The sequence below is a fragment of the Nanorana parkeri genome, unplaced genomic scaffold (genome assembly GCF_000935625.1).
Source record: "Nanorana parkeri isolate BGI_ZX_2015 unplaced genomic scaffold, ASM93562v1 scaffold1129, whole genome shotgun sequence".
Classification (NCBI taxonomy): Eukaryota; Metazoa; Chordata; class Amphibia; order Anura; family Dicroglossidae; genus Nanorana; species Nanorana parkeri.
The window spans coordinates 208,806-231,702 of NW_017307397.1; the positions used below are offsets into that span (position 1 = coordinate 208,806).

Below are 22,897 nucleotides of genomic sequence, written 5' to 3' on the forward strand. Positions count from 1 at the left end.
TGTGTTGTGGATTTCAATACTTGTTTTATGTTTAAAGGTTGCCGATCAGATCCCCCTGACGAAGCTTGTTTAAGCGAAACATCTCCCTATACAAGCCCTGAGATATCTTTTATCTGAATATTATATGGATACAAATAATATATGGTAACATGACTGCTACACAAGTGGTATAGACTGATGTAGGTACCTAATCTAGGGCTTTAATGTATACAAAGAGCCAACATTGATGTCAAGCAAGGATATGTTGGAACTGTTTGTACATATACACATATGTCATGGTGGCTGTTCCAGCTGAACTAAATTTCAAAAATTGTTTTTAATTTTTGTACAATAAAATATTTTATGATATGACAAAATATTGATCCCTTATTTAAAACCCCATTCTCTCTAATATTGTTTACCTAATAATAGTTTTAAGGGGGAGAGGCGTACATTGAGTACACCATGTGCTCAACCCCATGATTTAGGGTTAACACTAGTTCCCAAGCTTGTACTCTAAAGCCCTCCATCTACAGCAGCAGCCATGATCGTGACATAACCGCTTCAGGACCACAACGAATATATACAGAAGTCCTGCACTGGTTAAAGCTCACATAGCAAAAGTGGCAGATGTAGTATATGATATGAACCGGAAGGTATCTGCACTCCATCCAAAGCCATTGCCTTGGAGATCCACGCATTAAAGATAATGGGGCAACATTGTAGGCACTCAAAGGGCTTCCTTAGGAGAACAAGGAGGACAGTACAGCAGTTTTATTACAACGATGTCTCGTCGAGCCACCGCCCTGCCTTTCTTTAGAATATGATGGGAAATACGTTGTCATGAATATATTATTGTATTATATTGGAACCATGACTATATTCAGATGCTCTTTGGAGACAAGATATGTTGATATGTTCTTAGGAATAAGTGTCATATCATCACAGCCCCCATGTTCTCCGTTAGTAAGTCATGATGAAGGGGGTACTTGTATGAGCCCCCGTAATGCATTGGCTATTTTTATACTGTCCCCTCAACTCTATATTGAGTAAAAATGTATCTAGACTATTAAGTGCGGTGCCTCACGTCACAATCCTGCTTATGTCTTCAGACGTTATATTACCGCGCTGTGGCACGTGCCTGGATAGCATTGCAAATCAACGTACCTCAACCATAGTGTTCAGGTTGTTGAGAGCTTTAGACACACACGTATCGGTCATCCTCTCCCACTCGCCGTTTGTATTGCATCTGTAAATGATGTTGCCCTCCTGATCGGGATATAGCTGATTACAGGGAATGGTGTAGTCTTTCCCCACTTCTCCAATGTTGAGGCTTGTATTAGGAAGCAACTTGGTGCATGCTGCAACTGCAGAGAAAAATCATTCAAACAGAAGAGTTCATTAACATATTATACATTGTATTTATTAAATTGCAGTTGCATAAAATAATCTTTTATACTAGCATAAAGTCTCTACACCTGCAATTGGGTTCATCCATCTGATAAGGCATGTTCCAACATGGCCAACAGGTTACAGTCCAGATGGCCATTGTTGGCCATTATTATGAGTGCAGACATTCGCAAATGCTTAGGATTTCCATCAAGCACCATGGCACACAGCTACTGTAGGTGATTTTGCCACAATGATGTACTATAGTAGCTACATAACTAATGATGCGACTATATTATTGTATTATATTGGAACCATGACTATATCCAGATGCCCTTTGAAGACAAGATATGTTGATATGTTCTTAGGAATAAGTGTCATATCATCACAGTCCCTATACATGTTCTCCCTTAGTAAGCCCTGATGAATGATGAAACTAAATCAAAGCCCAACTCCAGAGAAATTAAAGGAGAACTATGGGGTCAGGGCTTTTCCCCATAGTTCTGATGAGGGTCGCGGGAGAAAGCAAACTAGCGTTCTCCCATGACCCAAAGCTCTGTATACCGCGAGCTGCAGCTCGCGGTATACAGAGACGCCACAGCCGAAGTGGATCCTGACAATTATGTCTGGATCCACCCAGCTGCGTGAGTGACAGCTGGCTCTGCCTCTAGATAGATGTACCTGCCCCCTCCCCCGTCCGTTCCGCCAGTCAGCGCTGGAGGATCGGACAGGGGAGGGGGGAATCCAGTCCCTCCCCTGTCACGGCAGAGAGCCGTGACAGGATGGAGAAGTGAGCCAACGCCGGTATGTGTTCACTGACCTCGCGCTCTACTAATGACAGTCTCATTGTCACAGGTCGGCTAGAACTATGAGGTGAGTGAAAATCACAATCTGCTTTAAGGACCCAGCCACACCATTGCCCAGCGAACTTAGCACTGCACTGCAAAGGTTAGCTGCTCATTTATGCCCCAGCGGGCAGGACAAAGTTGTTTTCCTTACCTGATCCCCACTCACCCAGCACAGTCGGTGCACTCCACTTCCCCCCCACCTTGCTCCGACTGTGGACTGTTCCTCTGCGTCCTTCATGGTGCCTGCATTGTACTTAATGATGTTTTTGGACTGCTGGAGCGAAGGGGTGAACAGGCTGCGGGGACCACTCTAGCCACCCAGAGGGATCTAGCAGGAGCGGGGATCAGGTAAGTGAAACGGCTTTCTTCCTTCCCCTAGGCAAAAACAACAAGGTAACCCCCTGCACTGCAAGGGAAAACTTTTCATCTCCCTGTATTTGGACTACAAATAAATCACACCATTCCAAATGAGCCAATCAGAGAGCCGGCACACTTTGCTAGTTTCTAGATTGGATACGAAGAAAGAAGAAATCATACCTGCTACATAAGAAAGTGTCATTTTGTCACTGGTCGCACGATCATTTAACAAGTTGGTAAAGATGCAGTAAGCCTCCAAACTCTGGCAAGGTTCAACAGGGGTATATGAAGCCCCAGAACAGTTTCCAGAAGCAGTCATCCCTGTGAAGGAAGAGTTACATTGTGTAAGTTTTTATGGCGATAGGAACCTTAATACCTATTTACTGATCAGACATTGGACATTATTTCATGGAAAGGATTGCAGGGGGCTGACGCCAAGTCAAAATCAGGTTCTCACACTAGTTGCATTTGAACAAATATGGTCAATAATATAGTAAAGAACACAGCTAATACCTTTCCTGCCGCCCAAACTTTGATCTCTACCACTGCCAAAGATTCTTCTGCATCTCACATAATTCTTGGTTTATCAGATGCCTGGTCCCCCCCCTGCTAAGTGATGTGGTTCTATCCGCTCGTAGCTTACATCACTATCTATTCTTTATAGGGGTCGGTGGAAGGAACCATAGCACATTGCAGGTGTAGCGCTCACCCCCGAAGGAGCCGCTGAATGCTCGGATCACCTCTAGTCTGTCTAGGGTATGTTCTTTAGCTGCCCACCCAATAGCACTAACCACCCTTCTTCTGGTGCCCACAAACTGATGTCCACTCCAGTAGTATAATGCAGGATAACGTTTTATTGAACATCTTCACTGGGGAGAGGGGCTATAGGGGTTCTAAGCTTCCAGGGGTAACTGACAAGAGCTCCAGACTCACCAGACCTGGTTGGCATATCAGTGTAGATCCACTTGGGAGGCAGCGGACAGCAATTGATGTAGCAGATAGGCAGGATGGATGCAGATCCTCAAACAGGAAAGACACCGACCATACCCTTGAAGTCCTCTTAGTTCCAGGGTACTTCAAGAGCCAGCATTGGTCCCGGTTCTCTTCCTTTATCAGCATCACATGCCTCCTCCATGTTGGAGGCCAGGCTTTTTCCTCTTTATTTTTACCTGTTAAGCCAGAGATAAATCAAAACACGGGATCTTCCGCACTATCCAAAACTAAAAGAATTTAGGTTGAACACACACCTTAAGGCTACATGCACACGGGGGTTTAGGCTGCGTCTGGGGATTCCTGCAGCAAAAACCTGCGGATATGTCCAGGGACAATCATCTATACCGACCCGCAGTAATCGCAGCATGCCACGGACAGATGTGGCTGCCGTCACCGTGTCATTAACTTGAAGGAGCACAACGGCTGCATATGTATGAACCGATCTTAGATTTGTGATGCAAAAATCCGCAGGTTCCTGGCGCAGGAATTTCCAGATTCAGCCTTAAGCCCTTTGTGCCCTTTCATTAACAGTAAACACTTCAACTCCCTAACTCAGCATATGCAACATGAAATTACCAGAGCTGCATATAACACTGAACACGCATGTGGCCCTCATTCACTATGATTTCCCCATACAAATGACTATAACATTTATAATGAATGTCAAAATTCATTAGATTTTTAATAATAAAAAGTGTATTACTGATATTGGTGAGGTTTCCTGACTTGTAGATGTGTAACACGGTGGCATCAGAATGATAGTTTTTCATGTCATCCACGCAGCATGAAAAGTCGATTGCAGATTTGCAACTGAATCCTATGTTAACCGGAGATCTGGCAATCTCGGACGTTTTGGCCCTTCTGAACACAGAAATTGTCTTGTTTGCTGTATTGTTTCCATTTACTTGGCAAATAAAAATTCCTGCAAGACAAAAAAAAGAAAGTTACAAGTTATAAATAAATAGCGATAAAAATAAGTATTAGGTCTCGTTCACACATGCGTTGAGAATTGACCCACACGGTCAACGCTTATTAATGCGCCTATAGCGTTAGCAAGGCATTAGCCAGGCATTTGCAAGGTGTTAGGGAGGGGTCAAAAACGCGAAGAAAATGCCCTTTCCCAAGAAATAATGATAAATTGATAAAATAATGATCAAAAAACAGCGTGGGGTTCCCTTCCCGGTCCATACCAGATCTTTTAGGTCTGGTTGAAAAGTTAGGAGGGACCCCTCCTCCCCCCCCAGTAACGAAAAAAAATGTGGATGGAGTTTCCCATAAAAGTCATACCAGGCCCTTTAGGTCTGGTAGGAATTTTAAGGGGGAACCCCACCCCCGAAAACAGGAGAACGTGGGGTTCCCCCTATAAATCCTACCAGACCCTTGATCCGAGCACAGGCCTGACAGGGCAGGAAAGGGAGGATGAGCAAGCGTCACGCACATTTTTGTAACTTGGGGTCCCTCCTATTGCAAAACCGCCTGTGAAACGCTCGTTTAATGCTTTGTCAATGCTCTGGAGAGCGTTGAACGAGGGTTTCAAAGGCGGTTCAATAGACCTCTATGGAGGCATTATTCCAGCGGCAATGCCTCCAGAACGCAACATGCAATCTATGTTTTGCCGCAACGCTGATGCCCATGTGTGAACTGCACTTTGCGGTTGCTATTGTTTTATCAGGCATGGGCACTAATAGGCAGCAGAGAGGCGTTAAAAACGCTTCTCCAACGCCTGGTTTTGCCGCACATGTGAAAGAGCCCTTACGGTTTTAAACTGCTTGCTTACCGTGGGTGTGCTAAGTACACACCCCAAAAATATAATCAAAGTACACAGGCCATAAGTGGCACGCCCTGTCACTCTTCCCCTGCTGCAGCTCCTTCGCCTCTATTGTCTGCAATTTCCAGTTGTCAAAATGACAGCACTGCCCTTTTGTCAGAGGTGGGGGAATAGAGGTAAATGTTAGTTTATGAAGCTGCAGGATAAAAGATTAATGGATCCGGTCCCGTGAATCAGTATGAGTGAGGTTCCAGAGTCGCTTGTAAGAATGGGTCAGGCAGACTGAGCAAAAAACCAGCATAGCTGTCAAAAAGCTATCAAAATGACCTCATCGCACACAGCCTCCGCTAGCGAGCAGAACGAGCTGAGCCAGAACTAGATGGTGGACTGGACTGTCATAAATAAAATGCAAAGTGCATAAAATTGCAAAGTATAAAAAAAATGGAAGATTATATAATGTACAGTATGCTCTAACTTATGAGAAGGATAAGGAGAACAAGAAGAGGAGGAAAAGTTGAAGAAGAAGAAGGTGAATGAGATGAAAGACGAAAAATAAAGAGAAGGAGAACTTAAAGGGGAAGGAGAAGAAGGAGAGGGAGGAAAAGGAGAAGGAGGAAAATGAAAAGCAGAAGGCAGAGAAGGATAAGGAGAAGAAGGAGAAGAAAACGCAGAAGGAGAAGCTGTATGAGACAGAAAATTAGATAGAGAAGAAGGAGAAGGAAGAGAAGGACAAGGAGAAGAACGAGAAGGAAAAGTCAAAGAAGGAGAAGTCAAAGGAGAAGAAGGAGAAAGAGAAGAAGGAGAAGTTGAAGAAGGAGAAGGAGGACAAAGTTGAAGGAGAAAGCGAAGGATGAGAAGAAGAAGAAGTTGAAGAAGGAGAAGTTGAAGGAGAAAGAGGAGGAGAAGGAGGACAAAGAGAAGAAGGAGAAGGAGGAGAAGCAGGACAAAGAGAAGGAGAAGAAGAAGCCGGAGCAGAAGGATAAGAAGTCCAAGAAGAAGAAGAAGTCAAAGGAGAAGGAGAAAGAGAAGGTGGAGAAGGCGTAGAAGAACATTTTGTGGTACTAATGCAGAAAATTCATAATAAATCATAACACATTATTGAAAATTGAAGATGAAAAACTAAATTCATATAATTTGATCTCGTTTATATCATTATATATACATGTATTAACTTATTTATTTTTATTTAAATATCAGATTTTTAACCCTGAGAAACATTAATGTGAAATCACTTGTGGAACAAGATTTGATGCAAATTGCTCTATGCCCTCTGTTAAAGGCCAAAACTAAAGTAAAGTAAAACTAAAACTGCTGTGTTAATGGTAGTGATGGGCTGAATCATATATGCTGCTTTTTTTTATTTTGTTCATAGTTCTTCTCTGTGCACTGTGTGAGATGTCAGTGCTATATAAACGGCGTCTTCCTCAATAGTTTCCCATAGTCTCAGTATTGCTACTCCCATAGATTAGAGTAGGAAATAGGGATGTTCAGATACCAGTGCCGATACTTGTCATTTCATGAGAACTACCAGCGTGGCAGACAGGGTCGGATTTACTCTCCCTGCCGCCCCAAGGCCAGGTTCCACAATACGCCCCCCCCGCGCCGCCAACCCCCCCTCCCCATCAATTGGGAATGGCAACCAGATGGCAGGGCGGCAGGGTTAGTTTCAATTTTGTTTTACTATTTCTTTATTTTTATCACTTTTTATTTTTTTATTCAAACCTCTGCCGCCCCGAGGCCGGGTGACAGCGGTTGCAGCTGGTACCGGGCTCTGGCGCTTCACCACTGTCCTGAAATCATTAGTCTGTATTGTTTTAGAAAAACTGTCACATGACACAGGGCACAGGACTTAAGGACAGTGCGGTCTGTCTCGCTGGGTAATTATCTATTAATTTCCTTTGGGCTTAAAAACGAGGCATAGTGCTTCGAAACGCGTAGCCATACTGTTTGACCACCATTCACATTACCCAGCGAGACAGACCGCACTGTCCTTAAGTCCTGTGCCCGTTCCCTAACGATCTGTCACAACGACTGCCGACAGTTCTTAAACGGCTACAGAGCGGCACTCTCGCTTCCGTTCAGTTGATGGGTCTCAGCCTGGCCAGCTGATTTCCCACAGCATCGGACGGCACGAACTATTTCACTGCATAGCCCGTTTACTAACAAGGCTACAGGATGGCAGATCTCCAGCTACAGGAGCCATCTAGCTGTCACTACCAACCATCCTCCATTAACATAATACTCTGAGCCCAGTGCAATATTCACACAGTCCAGCTGCAAAAGCCGGTTGCGACCCACGCTGATAGCACCAACCAGTCTTCACCGGCAGGACATTGCCACGTCAATCCAACAGTGAGTCTTGAATTGCAGTTATGATTATTAATTTTTATCATTTTAAGCATTATATCCTCTTTTAAACAAAAAAATTCCTGGGTTGTAGCACTTCTTTTCTGCTTTCTTCATATCCATTTACAGGGTCCCTCTCCCTGGTTTAGTAGCTCGCTCACCCAAACCCTCCTTTAATCATCCCATCGGTAGTGCGCTCACCTTCTTCATTGTTTTATCTTGATGTTGATATGTGGCTGCCACATATATGTAGAGGTGTACACAGTTTAGTCCTCTGCATTTGTGGTTATTGTAGAGTGCATGATTTATTGATTGCTGCCCACTGGCAATATAATAACATTTCTGGTGTTTCCAGGTTTATCTACTTACCATCCCAGTTCACTGACAAGCTATTGCTTGGGATTGTCAGGACAGAAGTACAGTTAGTCAGATTAGATATATAGTTTGCAGTACTAATGTTGGCGGACTGGTCATTTCTGATTAAATTCCAGGCCATACTCTGCACGTTGATAGTGTCACATTTACACGTTAAACTGAGGCTGTTCCATTCGGAAATCCGATCCGCGCTGGCGGTGATGTTGGCATGAACTAAGCAGACAGTAAAAGAGAATAGCATTGTAATAGTCATATATACAGTACCAGTCCTTATCCACAATACATTTCTAGCACTGGAGCCAGTAAGCACAAAGCCTTTGTCCCCCAAGGCTACAGCTGACCATACACCAATGCAGCAGGGTCTCTGCTTGGCTCTGCAGGGTCCCTGGTGGGCTCCGCTGGGTCTTTGGTGGGATCCATGGAGCCTCTGTTGGGCTCTGAGGGGGCTCTTAGGAGACTGGCTCAACACTTTCACATGGGGTCAACCATGTGCTGGCCATGATTAGAGCAACCTGGAGCTTCCTTTCTTTGCTCCCAGCAGCTGAACAGAAAGGGAACTGGAGGAAAGGTGAACATACTGTCATATGAGGGGAGGTTTAAAGCAAAGTGAATGTGCAAAGTACGAGTTAGCTTTATATCCTTCAACAGCCAGATTCACCACTGTCCGTAGGAAGCAGTCTTGGCCTCTTGAGTCTCTAGGATAGAAGGTATAGGAGAATATGATTATTATACACGGTGCTAACTGTCTGTTGCATGGGTTGACAATCCAGGACCTTGAATATCCACTGAATATCTGTAACGGCTCCATGATTGTGTATATCGATCTTATCATTACACTAACGGGTCCGCCTGCCAGGTGCAGTGCGGAATACTCTCCTGCTTGATAACCTCCCTATAAGTAATTGTTCCACTGTTACTATCACTCATACTTTGCTTACAACACCTCCTCCGTTACCCGCATGGTATAACCTACTGCTCAGGAAGACTAAAGACCCGAAGAGACCACACTAGTTATTAGGGCCAGGCAGGTAATCACTCTTTTGGGAGATTGGTGCAATGATGCGCAAAACCTAGTGGCGAGATTCATTGCTGCACAAGTACCCTTGGTCTTGGGTGTGTGACCCGGAACGGGGTTCCGCAGCTGAGCTCCATAGCCTCCCTTAGTTAGGGGTATTATAATATCCACCTGTGTATCACATACCCAAGTTAAAAGTTGTGGTTAAACATGATCATGTGTAGTCCTCAAACCACTATGGGGGCTATTCACAAAGGAGCCGAAGGATCCAGCCGTAGCTTCGGCCGATTCTGCCCTTCGATTTAGTCGAACTGAAGGGCTGCTGTATGGGCTATTCACAATAGCCTGTACAGCAGCCAAAGGCAGCCGAGCAGCTCAACCGCTTGCTTCAGCTCGACTGGCCTGAAGTGATAGCCAAAGCGGGGCGAACAGCCTGCCGAAGGCTGGCCTTTCGCCCCCGCAAATAACAGCTGAGCAGAGCCAGCCGTGATCTTGTGGCTGGCTCCGCCCAGTTGTAATGACAGATCAGCGTTCCCAAATGACCTGGGGACACTGAACTGTCAGTAAACAATAACAACTGGGCAGAGCCGGCCGTGACATCACGGCCGACTCCGCCCAGTTGTTATTCATCGGCACCGAGCCGAATGATCTATTCTCTCACTGCCGTTCTGCCCCTATGAGAATAGGAGCGAACGGCAGCGAGTGAGCTGCCGGAACTTCGGCTCAGCTGATCCAGATGTTGGATTGGCTGAGTCGAGGTCCTTCTGCACTTCGGCCCAGCCGAACCGAAGTGCAGCCGAAAGCAACCAATGTACGGCTGATTTCAGCTGATGTATGGCTGATATTAGCCGTACTGAGCCGGAGTGAATAGCCGAACGTTGTTTGGCTCACCTAACTTCTGCTGCGTTATTCACTCGGCTGCCTTCGACAGCTTTGTGCATAACCCTCTATATCTACCAGTCCAATAAGTGATGGCCAACTCCAGCCAAGATGACTACCAAATCCACCTGTGCATGGCCAACTTTACTGGTCCCATCCCATAATACGTACTTGTAGGTGGAGGGATTTGATAGGTTATTGTAATGTCCTGGCTGAGAAGAGCTCCATTATATGTTTTACAGGTACACCTGTAGTCAGCGGTCTTTGTCGAGGAGCACTGCTGAGAATTTGCCGCAATGGTGTAAGTTTGGCACGGTAAGGAGGATTCCCAGACTGTGAATCCTGTGGAAATAAAAAAAAGGAGCAGACATACTATAACTCATGTCACATTATGGGGTCTATGTATAAACAGTTCACAGAGCCATTGGCCCTGGCAATCTCGGTGAACGTTTGTTCTGTGTGTATGGATAAACAAACAAACTTTAATTATACATTTTTTTAGAACGTATTCTTTACATGCTATAATGTGATACCGCAATATGGTCACTAGGTGGAGCTGAAAAGCACAGAAAATAAGTATTTCGATTCTCCTCTGCTCCATCTAGTGGACATAGGGTGTTATTACATTATAACTCTAGAAAATATACTAAGAAGGCTGGTTTTTGTCTCTATTCCAATGTTCGCAAAGCTTCGCAGTGCAAATTGTTTAGAAATAGACTCCAAAGTATAACGGCTTCTAAAATTGTGTGGAATAGGCAAACACATTGCATATTGTAATGCTTATCTGAATTTTTGCATTAGGTCCAAGGAAACAGATCCTGTATAATATTAATGTGCATTTATTAAGCAAAAACAATGCATACATACAATCTGCAGTTACAGAGGAAAAATAATGCAAGGAAGAGTAATAGAAACAAGCATACATGCATGCACATGCCATCTATCCTGAACTAGCGAGTGAACATGGACTAAAGTCTGTAGTTCTAGCAGGAGCACACTTAGATACAACTTTTGTTAGCTCTGATCCATGGTTTACTTAGCAAACATGACTCAACTATAGGACATCACTAAGAATTTCATTCACCATTCCTGGAACAATATCAGGAACTCATTTCCTGCAATTGCTTCATGTGCAGAGTCCTGAAAATTGTGGACCAGAAAAGATAGAGGCTGAGAATCTTAGTGTGTTCCTATTGGAATGACATACAGATTATTGTCTATGTTGACTCGCTAGGTCAGGAAAGATACAGTACCTGTGTATGTATATTTGCATTTCTCTGTATTGTATTGTCTTCACCTGTAATTGTTAGTGCAGTCTTCCTTTAATGCATTGCAGTCAGTAATATAATATAATATTACTATATAATATGCATAATTTTTGCATAGCAAGAGTACAATCATACTCTTCTAGATTTGTATCTTTGAACTTCATGCAAGAATTAAGACAGTTTTGTCAATTGTTACACATATTTGCTTTAAGCAAAATGTTTTATGTTTTTTTTCTATTTATATAATGTTGATCAAAAAATGTTTATTCAGGGTTCACCCACGGCACAGGAATGACAGAGCAGTATATGTTTTCTAAACAGGCAGCAAAGCAGAACCCGTTTGCCTTTAGACCACCTCTCCCTAATTGAAACTTCAAATGGAGCCATCTATTCACATGAAAATGCATCTTGCTACAAAAAGCAAAAGCCGGCTGTTTTATATTTTCCCGGTTTGGAATAATTACCGTCAATGTTTCCGCTAGTTTTCTGGCAGGTGAGATTGAATGTCACGTTCCCATCTTTAGTGCAGCACTGCATGACTGGAACATTGCTGCTGTCACAGTTGACATTTGAGTTCAACTTATTTATCTCCAAAGTCCAAATTTGTATTGTTGTCTCTGCTGTATAAGTGTTGGTATTTACATCTACATCACACCGGTAGGTGCCTTGAAAAAAATAAAAAAAATAAACAAAGGTCAGGTGATTGTAGAAATAATAATTAGGGATACACCGATACCAGCTCAGATACCAGTGCCGATACTTGACATTTTCATGAGAACTACCAGGGTGGCAGCGGTTGCAGATGGGACCTGGCTCTGGCGCTCCACCACTATCCTGAAATCATTAGTCTGTATTGTTTTAGAAAAACTGTCACATGACAATAAACAAAAATGTATCAGTACTTTTTTTTTTCAATAAACAAAAATGTATCTGTGAGAACTTGGGCAAGTACCAGTATTTGGAAAAATGGTATTGGTGCATCCCTTATATATTTATAAAAATGAAATCATACATTAAAACAGAGATGTACAAATCCCCGGAGCTCCGTGTGCTCCTTACAAATGACAGCTGCCTCCTAACTTTTACATTTTTCTCTAGTCTTGGCGCTAGAAAAGTATATGTACATGTTCTTGTTCAGAGTACGGTACTTGGTATTGGTGCATCCCTAATAATAATGTAACATTTTGATTTAATATATACACTTTATTTATCCTTCCTTCAACCTCTCAGTAGTTAAAGCTGGACTATGAGCTAAAAACAAATAATACAATTGCTTGACTTCCCTATATTTCACATTTTTGCACATTTGTCGAATGTCAAGTTTCAAGTTAATGAGGGCAAATTTTTCGGCAAAACAACAGGTCCAAGACAGAAGGAAAGATCTTCCATAACTCACAGGAGCTATTTAAAGCCCACTGCACCCTAAAAAACACCATCATTTTGCTTTCCCTATTGACTTGACTTGACACACTTGACTTTAACGAAAAGGAAAATTTCATGATTTTTTTGCCAAAATGTCAGCGAAGTGCAACCTTTGCATTTAGCTCATCCCTATTCCACGGCACTCATGCATTATTGCTGGTTAGAGACCTACCTGCCCCTTTTGCCAGCTAATGAGAAAGAGAGAGACATGCCAAACAGTGAAAACAATTCTGTATACTTTTCTACTTACACACTTGTAGGGACTATAATTTTAGAACATCTCATGCTGACAGACTGGGTGAAGCAAAGTGAACCAGGATGGGACAAATGTTGTATATAACAATAATAAATGGGCCCAGTAATCCATACTGCTATATTAGATGACCATACTGTCTATTATACAATGTGGTTGTTTACACATGTACAGAATAAATGTTTTCAATGTACAGATCTATTACTAACTTTACAAGCCTACTGCATAGGCACCAATAATGAAAAGGTAAAGGTTGAGGCACTTGACCACTCAGCTGAGGTGGGGATTCTGGTGAATTGTACAGAAAATTCCCCTTAGGCAGCTCTACAGAGCATGAGGGCCAAGGGTTAGATTGTCATCCTAAATTCCCTTAAGGCACCTCTTTGGAGTCAGCTTGGCACTCTAATCTCCCTTTAGGGCGCTCTTCAGAGGACAAGGGCAGTTTGTCAGACTAAATTTCCTTGAGGTAGCTCGCTGGAGGACAAGGAGCATGGATCAGCTTATTTTCCCAAATTCCCTTTAGGCAGTTCTCTGGAGGACAAGGTCCATGAGTCAGCTTGTCATTCTAAATTCCAGAATGACAAGCAGCTCTCCGGAGGATGAGTCATGGGTCAGCTTGACATCCTAAATTCCCTTCAGGCTGCTCTCTAGAGGACAAGTACTGTGGGTCAGCTTGTCAGCCTAAATTCCTTTAAAGCAGCTCTCCAGTGGACAAGAACCATGGGTCAGCTTGTCATCCTAAATTTCCTTCTAGGTAGCTCTTTGGATGACAAGGGCCATGGGTCAGCCTGTCATTCTAAATTCCCTTTAGGCAGCTCTCCGGAGGATAAGAGTCATGAGTCAGCTTGTCATTCTAAATTCCCTTTAGACTGCTCTCTAAAGGACAAGTGCCGTGGGTCAGCTTGTCAAGCCTAAATTCCCTTTAGGCAGCTCTCCAAAGGACAAGGACCATGGGTCACCTTGATTCCCTGTGATCCTAAATTCCCTTTAGGCAGCTATCCGGAAGACAAGGTCCGTGGGTCAGCTTGCCATCCTAAATTCCCTTTAGGTAGCTCTTTGGAGTACAAGGGCCATGGGCCAGAGTGTATCACAGAGAAACTTTATGCACAAGATGGAAAGCATCAAGCATGTTGTATAGAGTCCTGAAAAGTTTTTACTGTATGTTTTATGCGCTAAAAGCCAACGTATTTTGGGGGTTCAGAAGGTCCCCTTTTAACAGGTCTGTAAGAAAAGTACAAGAAATAAATGTTTTTTTAAATAGGTCACATGGTCATTTATGGACCTATTCAAGATTTACAATACTGGGTCATCTCCGGACCATCATCTTATTTCTAGAAGTAGAAGGCATTGTCAGGGGAATATGTTGATCTCTTTGAGAGGTGATAAATACCTGCAAGTGATAGCATCTATGATTCTAGGTCTGCACTAAGACTGCACCAGAAAAAGGGAACTCTCAATCTTATTATACACAGAAATACAATATTTTATTGTTTCATTTTTAAAGGATAACCCCTTCAAACCAATAAAAGAAGAAAATCTTACCAGAATTATTAACTGATGCTTTCTCTATCTTTAGGACAGACTGGAGGCCACCGGCAAAGCTGGTTATAGAATATGACCAGTTTGAAGTGTTTGATATCTTCTCTGAGTCATTTATGTACCAGGAAACATCACTGAAAGCGGAGACATTGACTCTACATGTTAGGTTCACTGTGTCATTGAGGAAGATACCGCTTGGACTCACACTGATGCTGCCCCAGCCTACGAAAAGGGAAGAGAACAAGTCGGCTTGTGATTTTACAATATGGTCAACTTAACTAGCAGATGTTTAGCTTCAGCACGCACAAAGAGAAAGGACTGCTTTGCCCACCTTTGGAAGGATGATAGTTAATGAGGTGTCAGACTTTCTAGCACATCAGAAATTGGAGCCGTTTCCTCAAACTTGTTATGGTAAAGTGCAAAATTAAGTTGAGGTTGTTGATGCCTCTTTACTGTCTATGTTATGCAGCATATAACGCAGACTTTCTCAACCAGGGTTCCTCCAGAGGTTCCTAGGTAATCCTTGAGCATTTAGTAATTTCTAAATCTCAGATAAGTGGCCACTGACACCAATGATCCTTATAGGTATCTGTAAGGAAGGCATTCTTTTTATTGATCACCAATCTAAGAAGCCTTCTTCCTATTGACCACCAATGTAAGATTAATTCTTCCCAACGACCACCATGTAAGAAGCATTCCCCCCATAGACCACCAATGTAAGGAGCATAATTCCCACTGACCACCAATGTAAGGAGCATTCTTCCCACAGACCTCCAATGTAAGGAATTTTCTTCCCACTAACCACCAATGTAAGAAATGTTCTTCCCTCTGACCACCAATTTAAGGAGCATTCTTCTCACTGACCACCAATGTAAGGAAGGTTCTTCCCACTAACCACCAATGTAAGAAGCAATCCTCCTATTGACTACCAATGTAAGGAGCAATTTCCCCACTGTCCACCATGCTAATGTACTGTGAGTTGTAGGTATAGTCATTATCAGAAGGGGTTCTCTGGTATCAACATAATTATATTTTCAATTAAAACCTTTCAGTTTTAATCACTTGCCTTATGTGTAACGACACGTCATCACTGGGAGTCTATGCTTCTTTATGCATTGCAGACAGATCATGGCTGGTGGGAGGGGCTGGCAGGGCACTGTGATGTTTTCAAGATGCTATGTAAAGCACACTGCCGGCCCCTCCCACCAGCCATGATCTGTTTGCAATGCATGAAGAAGCAAAGACCCTCAATGAGCCTCTGTACTCCTCTCGAAAAGCCCTCAGACCTGATGGGAGGGGTTTTGCAAGCTCACAGTGTGCAGTGAAATCAGAGGAAGCAATTTCAGTCCAGCAGAGTAGACGGTACAACTGTGCAAGACCAACGGGAAGGCCGGAGTTCAGTTTTACAATTCCACCTCCGATTCCACTTCCGCCGATCCAATGTGAATATAATTTTCAGAAACATTGTATTTTAATTACAGGATAAAGACCTTTTTATAAAAAAAAAAAAAAGTTAAAGATCCCATTCCCTGCAGGCACCTGACTACTCACATGTTTCGGTAAAACTCCGCCCTTTTTCAGGAACCAACAAGTCAGCGCGGCTGAGAATGGTTTGATGTTTCCTACCATTTGCATACAACAGCCCCCAGCAAATATTCAATGCAACAAAGTGATACAATGTCTTACCCGGGACCACTGTGCTAACAGAAGCGGCTGTATAGTTGGTGCCGGATAGGTCTGATATCACAGCTTGATTGGCAGCGTTTATCGCATCCGGTGTGGTAGGCTCTGCGACCACGGTGTAGTCAACAATGACGCTCCCAGGTCTGAAATCAAACGGAAATGATCACCGTGTGCAAAAGCTAAAGCGAGAATACAGACAATTTTTTTATTTTGACTAGAGCGGGGACGCAGAATCATTATATTCTTTATGTTCCATGAACACGGTCAACCTTGGCTCCATGTAAGTATCCATATCTGATCTCGGAGGGGCCACTGGAAATGCTAAAAACCATTTTCATAGTCAGTGCTACAAGCAGCAATAGCCGTGAGCTTCCAACTGCAGCTCCAGTGGTTTCCCCTCAGCACAGGGAGTCGCTCGCTTGGCACTTAGATGAATGCAAGGCATTCTCTTTCCAGAAACAGCCGCACTCCAAAGGGGGCTTCAAATAAATCTTTATGGAGCAAATACTGTTCATACTGTTTGCTCCTCCCCATGTGTGCTCAACCCACTAACGCATTTCACCATTTCGGCTTGCTCATAGAATACTCATGTTCTCTGAGTAAGTAGAAAAGGTGAAATGCATTAGAGGTTATGCTATGGATTACTGAGGGCATTCTCTGGTTGCATAAGGTGGAGAGCCATCCACTGTTCCTCTCTACCTCATCCAATCCGAGAACCTGAAAACTCCCTGAATGGGGGCGATGCCGAACAAATAATTCCTTGTGCCCAGCATGCAAAGGGAAAGTCGCTGGAGCCGCGCCCGGAAGATCACGGCTATCACTGTATGTATTGTGAACTAATAAAGAGAATTTCAGCATCCCCAGTGGCACTCTGTATATCAGATGTGAATACTTCGTTGCATGTCATCCACATATTGGTATTTTGGGGCGTCTAAAGGTTACAGGAAAATCAAGGTAAAGAATTTCCTATGCTCCTCTGCTCCATCTAGTGGCAGGAATGCCATGCAAACAGCATATTGCCCAGGGGAAGATTTATAAATAGGCCTCATAAAACTTGTGCATGATCTCTAAAAAAAAAACGATTCTCTCTGACATGACGTCTCTGACATGCTTTAGGGACAGACGTCTCTGTCTTATTTGCTCGCTGTTTGTTGCAGCACATGCTCGTTTCACAATATGAATTTGCAATATGAAGAGCGGGGATGCGCTCAGGTCTGGACCGAACCTGAGCTCCTCCAAACAAGAATGCGCCATGATCCCCATGGGTTCAATCAGCTGTGGGCTGGGGCATTTCCTGCATGTAAACAAAGGGGCAGGGTGCTTGTGCTGACATCATTTACCTTATATAGCCATAAAAGGTAAATGTAATTTATGAAATACAGGCATGTAGCCATATAAGGTCAATGATGTCACTGCATCCCGCTCCTTTGTTTCATGCATGGACAGGGAATTTCCCTCTACTTTCCTTCCATTCTCAGGAGGAGCTCCTTCTCGGTTGCAGTAACTCCGGTTCAGACCCAGTTCAATCCAAACCTGAGCTTCCCTTTCTGGAATATGGGAGCACTACGTACTCGTAATAACAATTTCTTACCTGAAACCGGTAATCGTTGCCGACTTGAAGCCAGAAAGCACTCTGTAAGTCGTATTAAACTGGAGAATAAACAAAATGGCAACTTAGATGTAGATATAGGGTCAGACTTTACTGTAAAACATATGAAAGAAATAGGCAGCGGGAGTTACTTCGCAGTATACCAGATACAGACAGTGCTGGCACTGCTGGGTAATCGCTCCAGGTGGGACTTGACTTGATAAAGGGGTAAAACCGCAAAACCTTGACGGTACACCGTACACCCCTGCCTGCATCTGGGTGCCAGTTGCTTAAATATCTCCTTACTATTGTGATCTGGTATTGTATATTTTATTCATGCACCCTCTCCACTTTGGCATACTGACTTTTTAACGTACCATTTGATATAGTTTGGGGGTACACACCAATTCGATGTAGTGAGTTGTAATAATGCAGTATGGCCACTAGATGAAGCTGGGGAGCAGAAGAAATATTTATTTTCTCTGCTCCATCTAGTGGCCATAATGTGTTGTTACAACATGCTACATTGAAACTAGGAAACAAAATTATATCCAGACCATTAGTTTTCAGCATTATTCACCCAAAATGAATGTTTACAGATATTTGCAGGCTGAAGGACCCTCCAAATTGTTTATTAGTAGACCCTTTTGTGTATCACATCACTTCTTTATGGATCAATAACAAAGGGGGAAAATAGAAGAGCTGTGCTGCTGTTATCTGATAGGTCTTTTACAAAAAATTAGCATTTTATTTTAGTTTCTCTCATCACAATGGTCCACTTCAAGGATGGTCAGTGAAAATCTGCAGCTCAATGGTGTTTATTCAGAGCACCGGCTGCAATAGTTTTGGAGTAGCATGCAGGCGATCGATTCCAGCCCATGACTGGTATACTGAGACCTTATCAGACACCTAAGGGGTTACAGACAAGCACTTGGGATGGTTATGAGAGGTGGATCGGAGGTAACCAGAGTATCAGAGCTCTGCATATGGTGGTGGGATGGGGGTAGGGAAAGACATAATGGTGATATTACCTTTTTTTAAAGTAGCAGTGACATCAATATAGTCTGTGCATGGGGCAAAGCTGTATGACATTTCCATGCCATAATACAACTTTACTATCTGAATAACTGTGTCATACTCTTTTCTTTGAATAGTCCTATGGAGGGTCCAGCAGGGGGTGTGACACTATTCCCCAGAATAAATGAAGGCTGAAATAGAGGGTGGCGCCCTGGACAGCCTCCCACTGGAGTCATAGAGGGTTCCAATAAGATTGTGTCTGATTGAACCTGCAGAGATCCACTAAACTTTTTGGGATCTTTCACCCTTTAAAAGAGAACTAACCTTTTTATCCCATAGTTCTCTCAAGGGTCACGGGAAGACATTTCCTAACGTCCTCCCGTGACCCAAAGCTCAGTATATAGCGGGCTATTGCCCGCTATATACTGAGAGTGCCACAGCCGGAACGGATGCCGACAATACTGTCGAGATCCAACCCAGCTGGCTGATTGACAGCTGGCCCTGCCTATCTAGAGCCAGCTGTGCCTTCTCCCCTTCCGTTCATCCATTCAGCGCTGGGGGATCGGAGCAGGGAGAGGTGAGTGACAGTCACGGTTCTCTGCAGGGAGATGATCGAGAAGTGAGCGAGCGACGGTATGTGTTCACTCACTTCCCGATCAAAAGAGCCGATTTGTAACGGATTCATTGTCACTCGTCGGCTCCAACTATAAGGATGAGTGATTTTTACTCACCTCATAGTTCTCCTTTACAGTCCATTCACACCAGGGCGGCTGCGGATCAGCACGGTTCCCGCGCTGATTTCAAAAGGGAGGTTTGGGGTATTTTTATTTGCATTTCAGCACTGATCAGCTGACTCCAGGGAGCAGTTCGCGCGGGAGGAGGTGCGGATCGCGCCGAGCTGTGCGGTCGCATGAACGGTCCCCATAGCAATGTATGGGATCGTTCATGTCGGCGGATCCGCGCGGCCAAACTGCCCCGGTGTGAACGGGGCCTTAAATAAGTCAAATCTAAACACCTGTTTTAGAAACAATGAGGGGAACGTATCAAAACGGGAGCAGACAGAATCTGGAGCAGTTGCCCATGGCAACCAATCAGCTTCTCTCATCAGTTTGTTCAGTTAAGATTTGAAAGAAGCTGATTGGTTGCCATGCACAGCTGCTCCAGAGTTTGTCTGCTCCAGCTTCGATAAATTCCCCTCAATCCTTATAGTCAATCACAACACAGTAAAGCAATGTAGTTGACGCCTCTAACTGGGGCCATATAGAATTTCAGCGCGATGGGTCATCTTATACGTATTCATGTCACCTGTGTATATAAAACATACCTGATTCTCCAAGAAGTGTTTGTACTGTTTGTATTTGGCTGAATTTTGGTCCTGTAAGTCGGGTGTAAATTCATTCACGAGCTTGAGGCTCAGGTTTATATTGACTGTAGAAGAAAGTATACAGCGTGTCAGGGAATTATATCGTGGATGATACAAGGCCCTATAGTGCATAGTATTACATCCATAACATATAACTTGTGTTACTCGGTATATTGTAGACTGTATAGCAGTGCAGGTTGTATGAAGAAACAGATGGTGATGGACTTGATATATGGTACCAGGGACTTAACCACAGAACATGGGACCCCATGGCAAAAATTTGATGTGGGTCCCCCTGACAAACTCTCTCTGACCGGTAATGATCCCAAGATCCCAACAGTCGCCTCAACACTGTAGACTTTACCGGGGACTGGAGATGTCGTCAACTGCAACCACTCCAAACCCCTAATGATACAATAATGTATTATCTTCACTTGTTTTATGTTTAGCTGCCTAATGGGGTCCCCTTCCACCCCCAGGCCCCATTGCAGCCACCTGGGCTTGCTATGGCTATAGTTACACCACTGTATGGGCAAACTCATATGTAGGCTGCCATAGATGACTTTTAGTGGTTGCTTGGTTTTCATGGTGATTCTCTGGCTTCAGTATTTTTCTCGAGTCACTGACCAAGCGCTAGCATAGAGCAAGTATAATCACCACCCTGATCTGCAAATCCAGTTACTGTCTACATCCAGTTACCTTCAATCTGTCACTTTTAGGTCCGAAGCAAGGGACCAAGATGTACTCTGAGGAAGCCGGATTTAGACACAAGTCTATGTATGTCCACGTGCCCATGGGCTAACCTTGAGCGGCCATGTACAAGGGCCCTAACACAGGGGGTTAGCTCCAACATTTCATGGCAGGTTTGAGACTACCCTTGCCTCTTTCCATAATGCTCTTGCTACTCTCCAGTCAACACACTCCGCTCAAAAAGTTGTGAAACATCTCTAAGAAATTCAATAGGGGTAACTCGCTTGGGTTCTTTTAGGCTAGTAGGGTGAGGAATGGACAAAGCGTCACATACCGGTAGGTAGGTAGGCCCCATGACTTTTGAGTCACTCAACTGCTCCTGCATCTACTATGACCCTTGTTTGCCATGTCACTAAGTATTTTTGACCCTTGTATGTATAGTACAAGTATTGGATCCAATTATTTGATTCTCACGGTACCGGATCATACATGCACACTTACCTGTTAGAGCCTGGCAGTACTGGGGAGGAAATGATGTGCCCGTGATGCAGCTGCAGGCACTGGCACCGGGGCATTGAGTGTACGTTGAACACACATCGGATGACCACTGATACCCGCTTTCACAGGAACACTGCACATTTGATCCTGTCTGGTTACAAGCTGGCGGGAAGTAAAGGAAGAGTGGGATTCAATACAAGAAGCATACAGGTGAAACTCGAATAATTAGAATATTGTGCAAAAGTAATTGCAGTAAGTGCTGCAAAAGGGGCCCAAACCAAGTACTGAGTACATATGCATGCTTGTACTTTTCAGAGGTCCGATATTGTTCTATGTACAATCCTTGTTTTATTGATTGCATGTAATAATCTACTTTTTTGAGGTTGTGGATTTGGGGTTCTTGGGGTTTTCATGAGCTGTAAGCCATAATCATCACAATTATGACAAATCACGGCTTGAACTATCTTGCTTTGCATGTAATGAGTCTATCTCATATATTAGTTTCACCTTTTAAGTTGCATTAGTGAAATAAATGAACTTTGAACGATATTCTAATTATTAGAGTTTCACCTGTATAATACACAAAACGGAGCCGGCTTAGATGTGTCGAGCCTATTTAATGTCTTCAATAGCTGGCCCTGTCAGACATGCAGAGGCTTTAAGAAGAAGGGTGCTCTCATAGAGAGCAATAGAGGACTCTCTTCACATCTGTAACACAGCTCTGCCATTGACATCACATTAAACATCCTTCATTATGACCCCTCCCCCTCTTTTTTAGCTGAGACAACACTGTTTTGGATTAGCAGTCATACACAGGCAGGGCCGGCCTTAGGCCTTTAGGTGCCCTGTGCGAGAAAGCTCTACAGCGCCCCTCAGTGACCACACCCCTCAGTGGCCACACCCATTTCTCCAATATCTGCACCATTCAAAGACTCCCATTTTGGTAAGCCCCAAAGAAACATATTAAAAAGTATGATAAAAATAAAACTTTTATTTAAAGGTATTAAACTTGTAGGCACAATATAAGTATTCTTATCAAATAAAACAACAGAAGACAAACAATAAATGTCAAACTAAAATAGAGTCTATTAAAATAAAGTGTCGGGTTGTCATGCCGACCCCTTTCTTCAAGTAAGTGTATCTAGAAAAGTAAAAGTAAAAAACAGAACACAAAACCCAGACTACATGTAAAATTAATGAATTACTATTTGCCCGAATATATATGAAAAATGTATTCAGGCGCATAATAATTTGTTTGAGAATGTGCGGCGGCCATGTTGGCCACCGGCACGTTCTGTGAATACCATCTTAGAGGCGGGGAGCATGATGTCACATGACGCCATGCATGCGTGGCATCAGGTGATGTCACACGCCGATACAGGCACCGCCATCTTGGTGTATGCCTAGATATACACCAAGATGGTGGCGCCCAACACGTGCGGTGTTATATGACGTCATGCGCCCTGCCTTCAGAACACGCCAATGGCTGAATCCAAAATAGCAGAAATATTTGTTTTTGTTTGATGAAACGAATGAAAAAAATGTTTTTAGTTTTCGTTCATTTCATCTGAAAATACATTTTTAGACTTTGCACATGTCTAATAATACGTGTGTGTGTGGGGGGGGG

General features: G+C 43.6%; 1 protein-coding gene across 1 annotated transcript in view; it reads right to left on the reverse strand.

Annotated features, from left to right (window-relative positions):
• LOC108796547 (adhesion G protein-coupled receptor F5-like) overlaps positions 1 to 22,897 on the reverse strand; it is an 81,120-nt gene that overhangs the window by 15,817 nt on the left and 42,406 nt on the right. Inside the window, exons 6-15 of the mRNA XM_018568042.1 lie at positions 21,274 to 21,432; positions 20,044 to 20,147; positions 17,706 to 17,764; positions 16,118 to 16,257; positions 14,435 to 14,653; positions 11,682 to 11,882; positions 10,121 to 10,291; positions 8,050 to 8,268; positions 4,270 to 4,488; positions 1,147 to 1,346 (exon numbers count right to left, since the gene is read on the reverse strand). Coding sequence (XP_018423544.1) covers positions 1,147 to 1,346; positions 4,270 to 4,488; positions 8,050 to 8,268; positions 10,121 to 10,291; positions 11,682 to 11,882; positions 14,435 to 14,653; positions 16,118 to 16,257; positions 17,706 to 17,764; positions 20,044 to 20,147; positions 21,274 to 21,432 — 1,691 coding nt within the window. The remainder of the gene's footprint in view (positions 1 to 1,146; positions 1,347 to 4,269; positions 4,489 to 8,049; positions 8,269 to 10,120; positions 10,292 to 11,681; positions 11,883 to 14,434; positions 14,654 to 16,117; positions 16,258 to 17,705; positions 17,765 to 20,043; positions 20,148 to 21,273; positions 21,433 to 22,897) is intronic.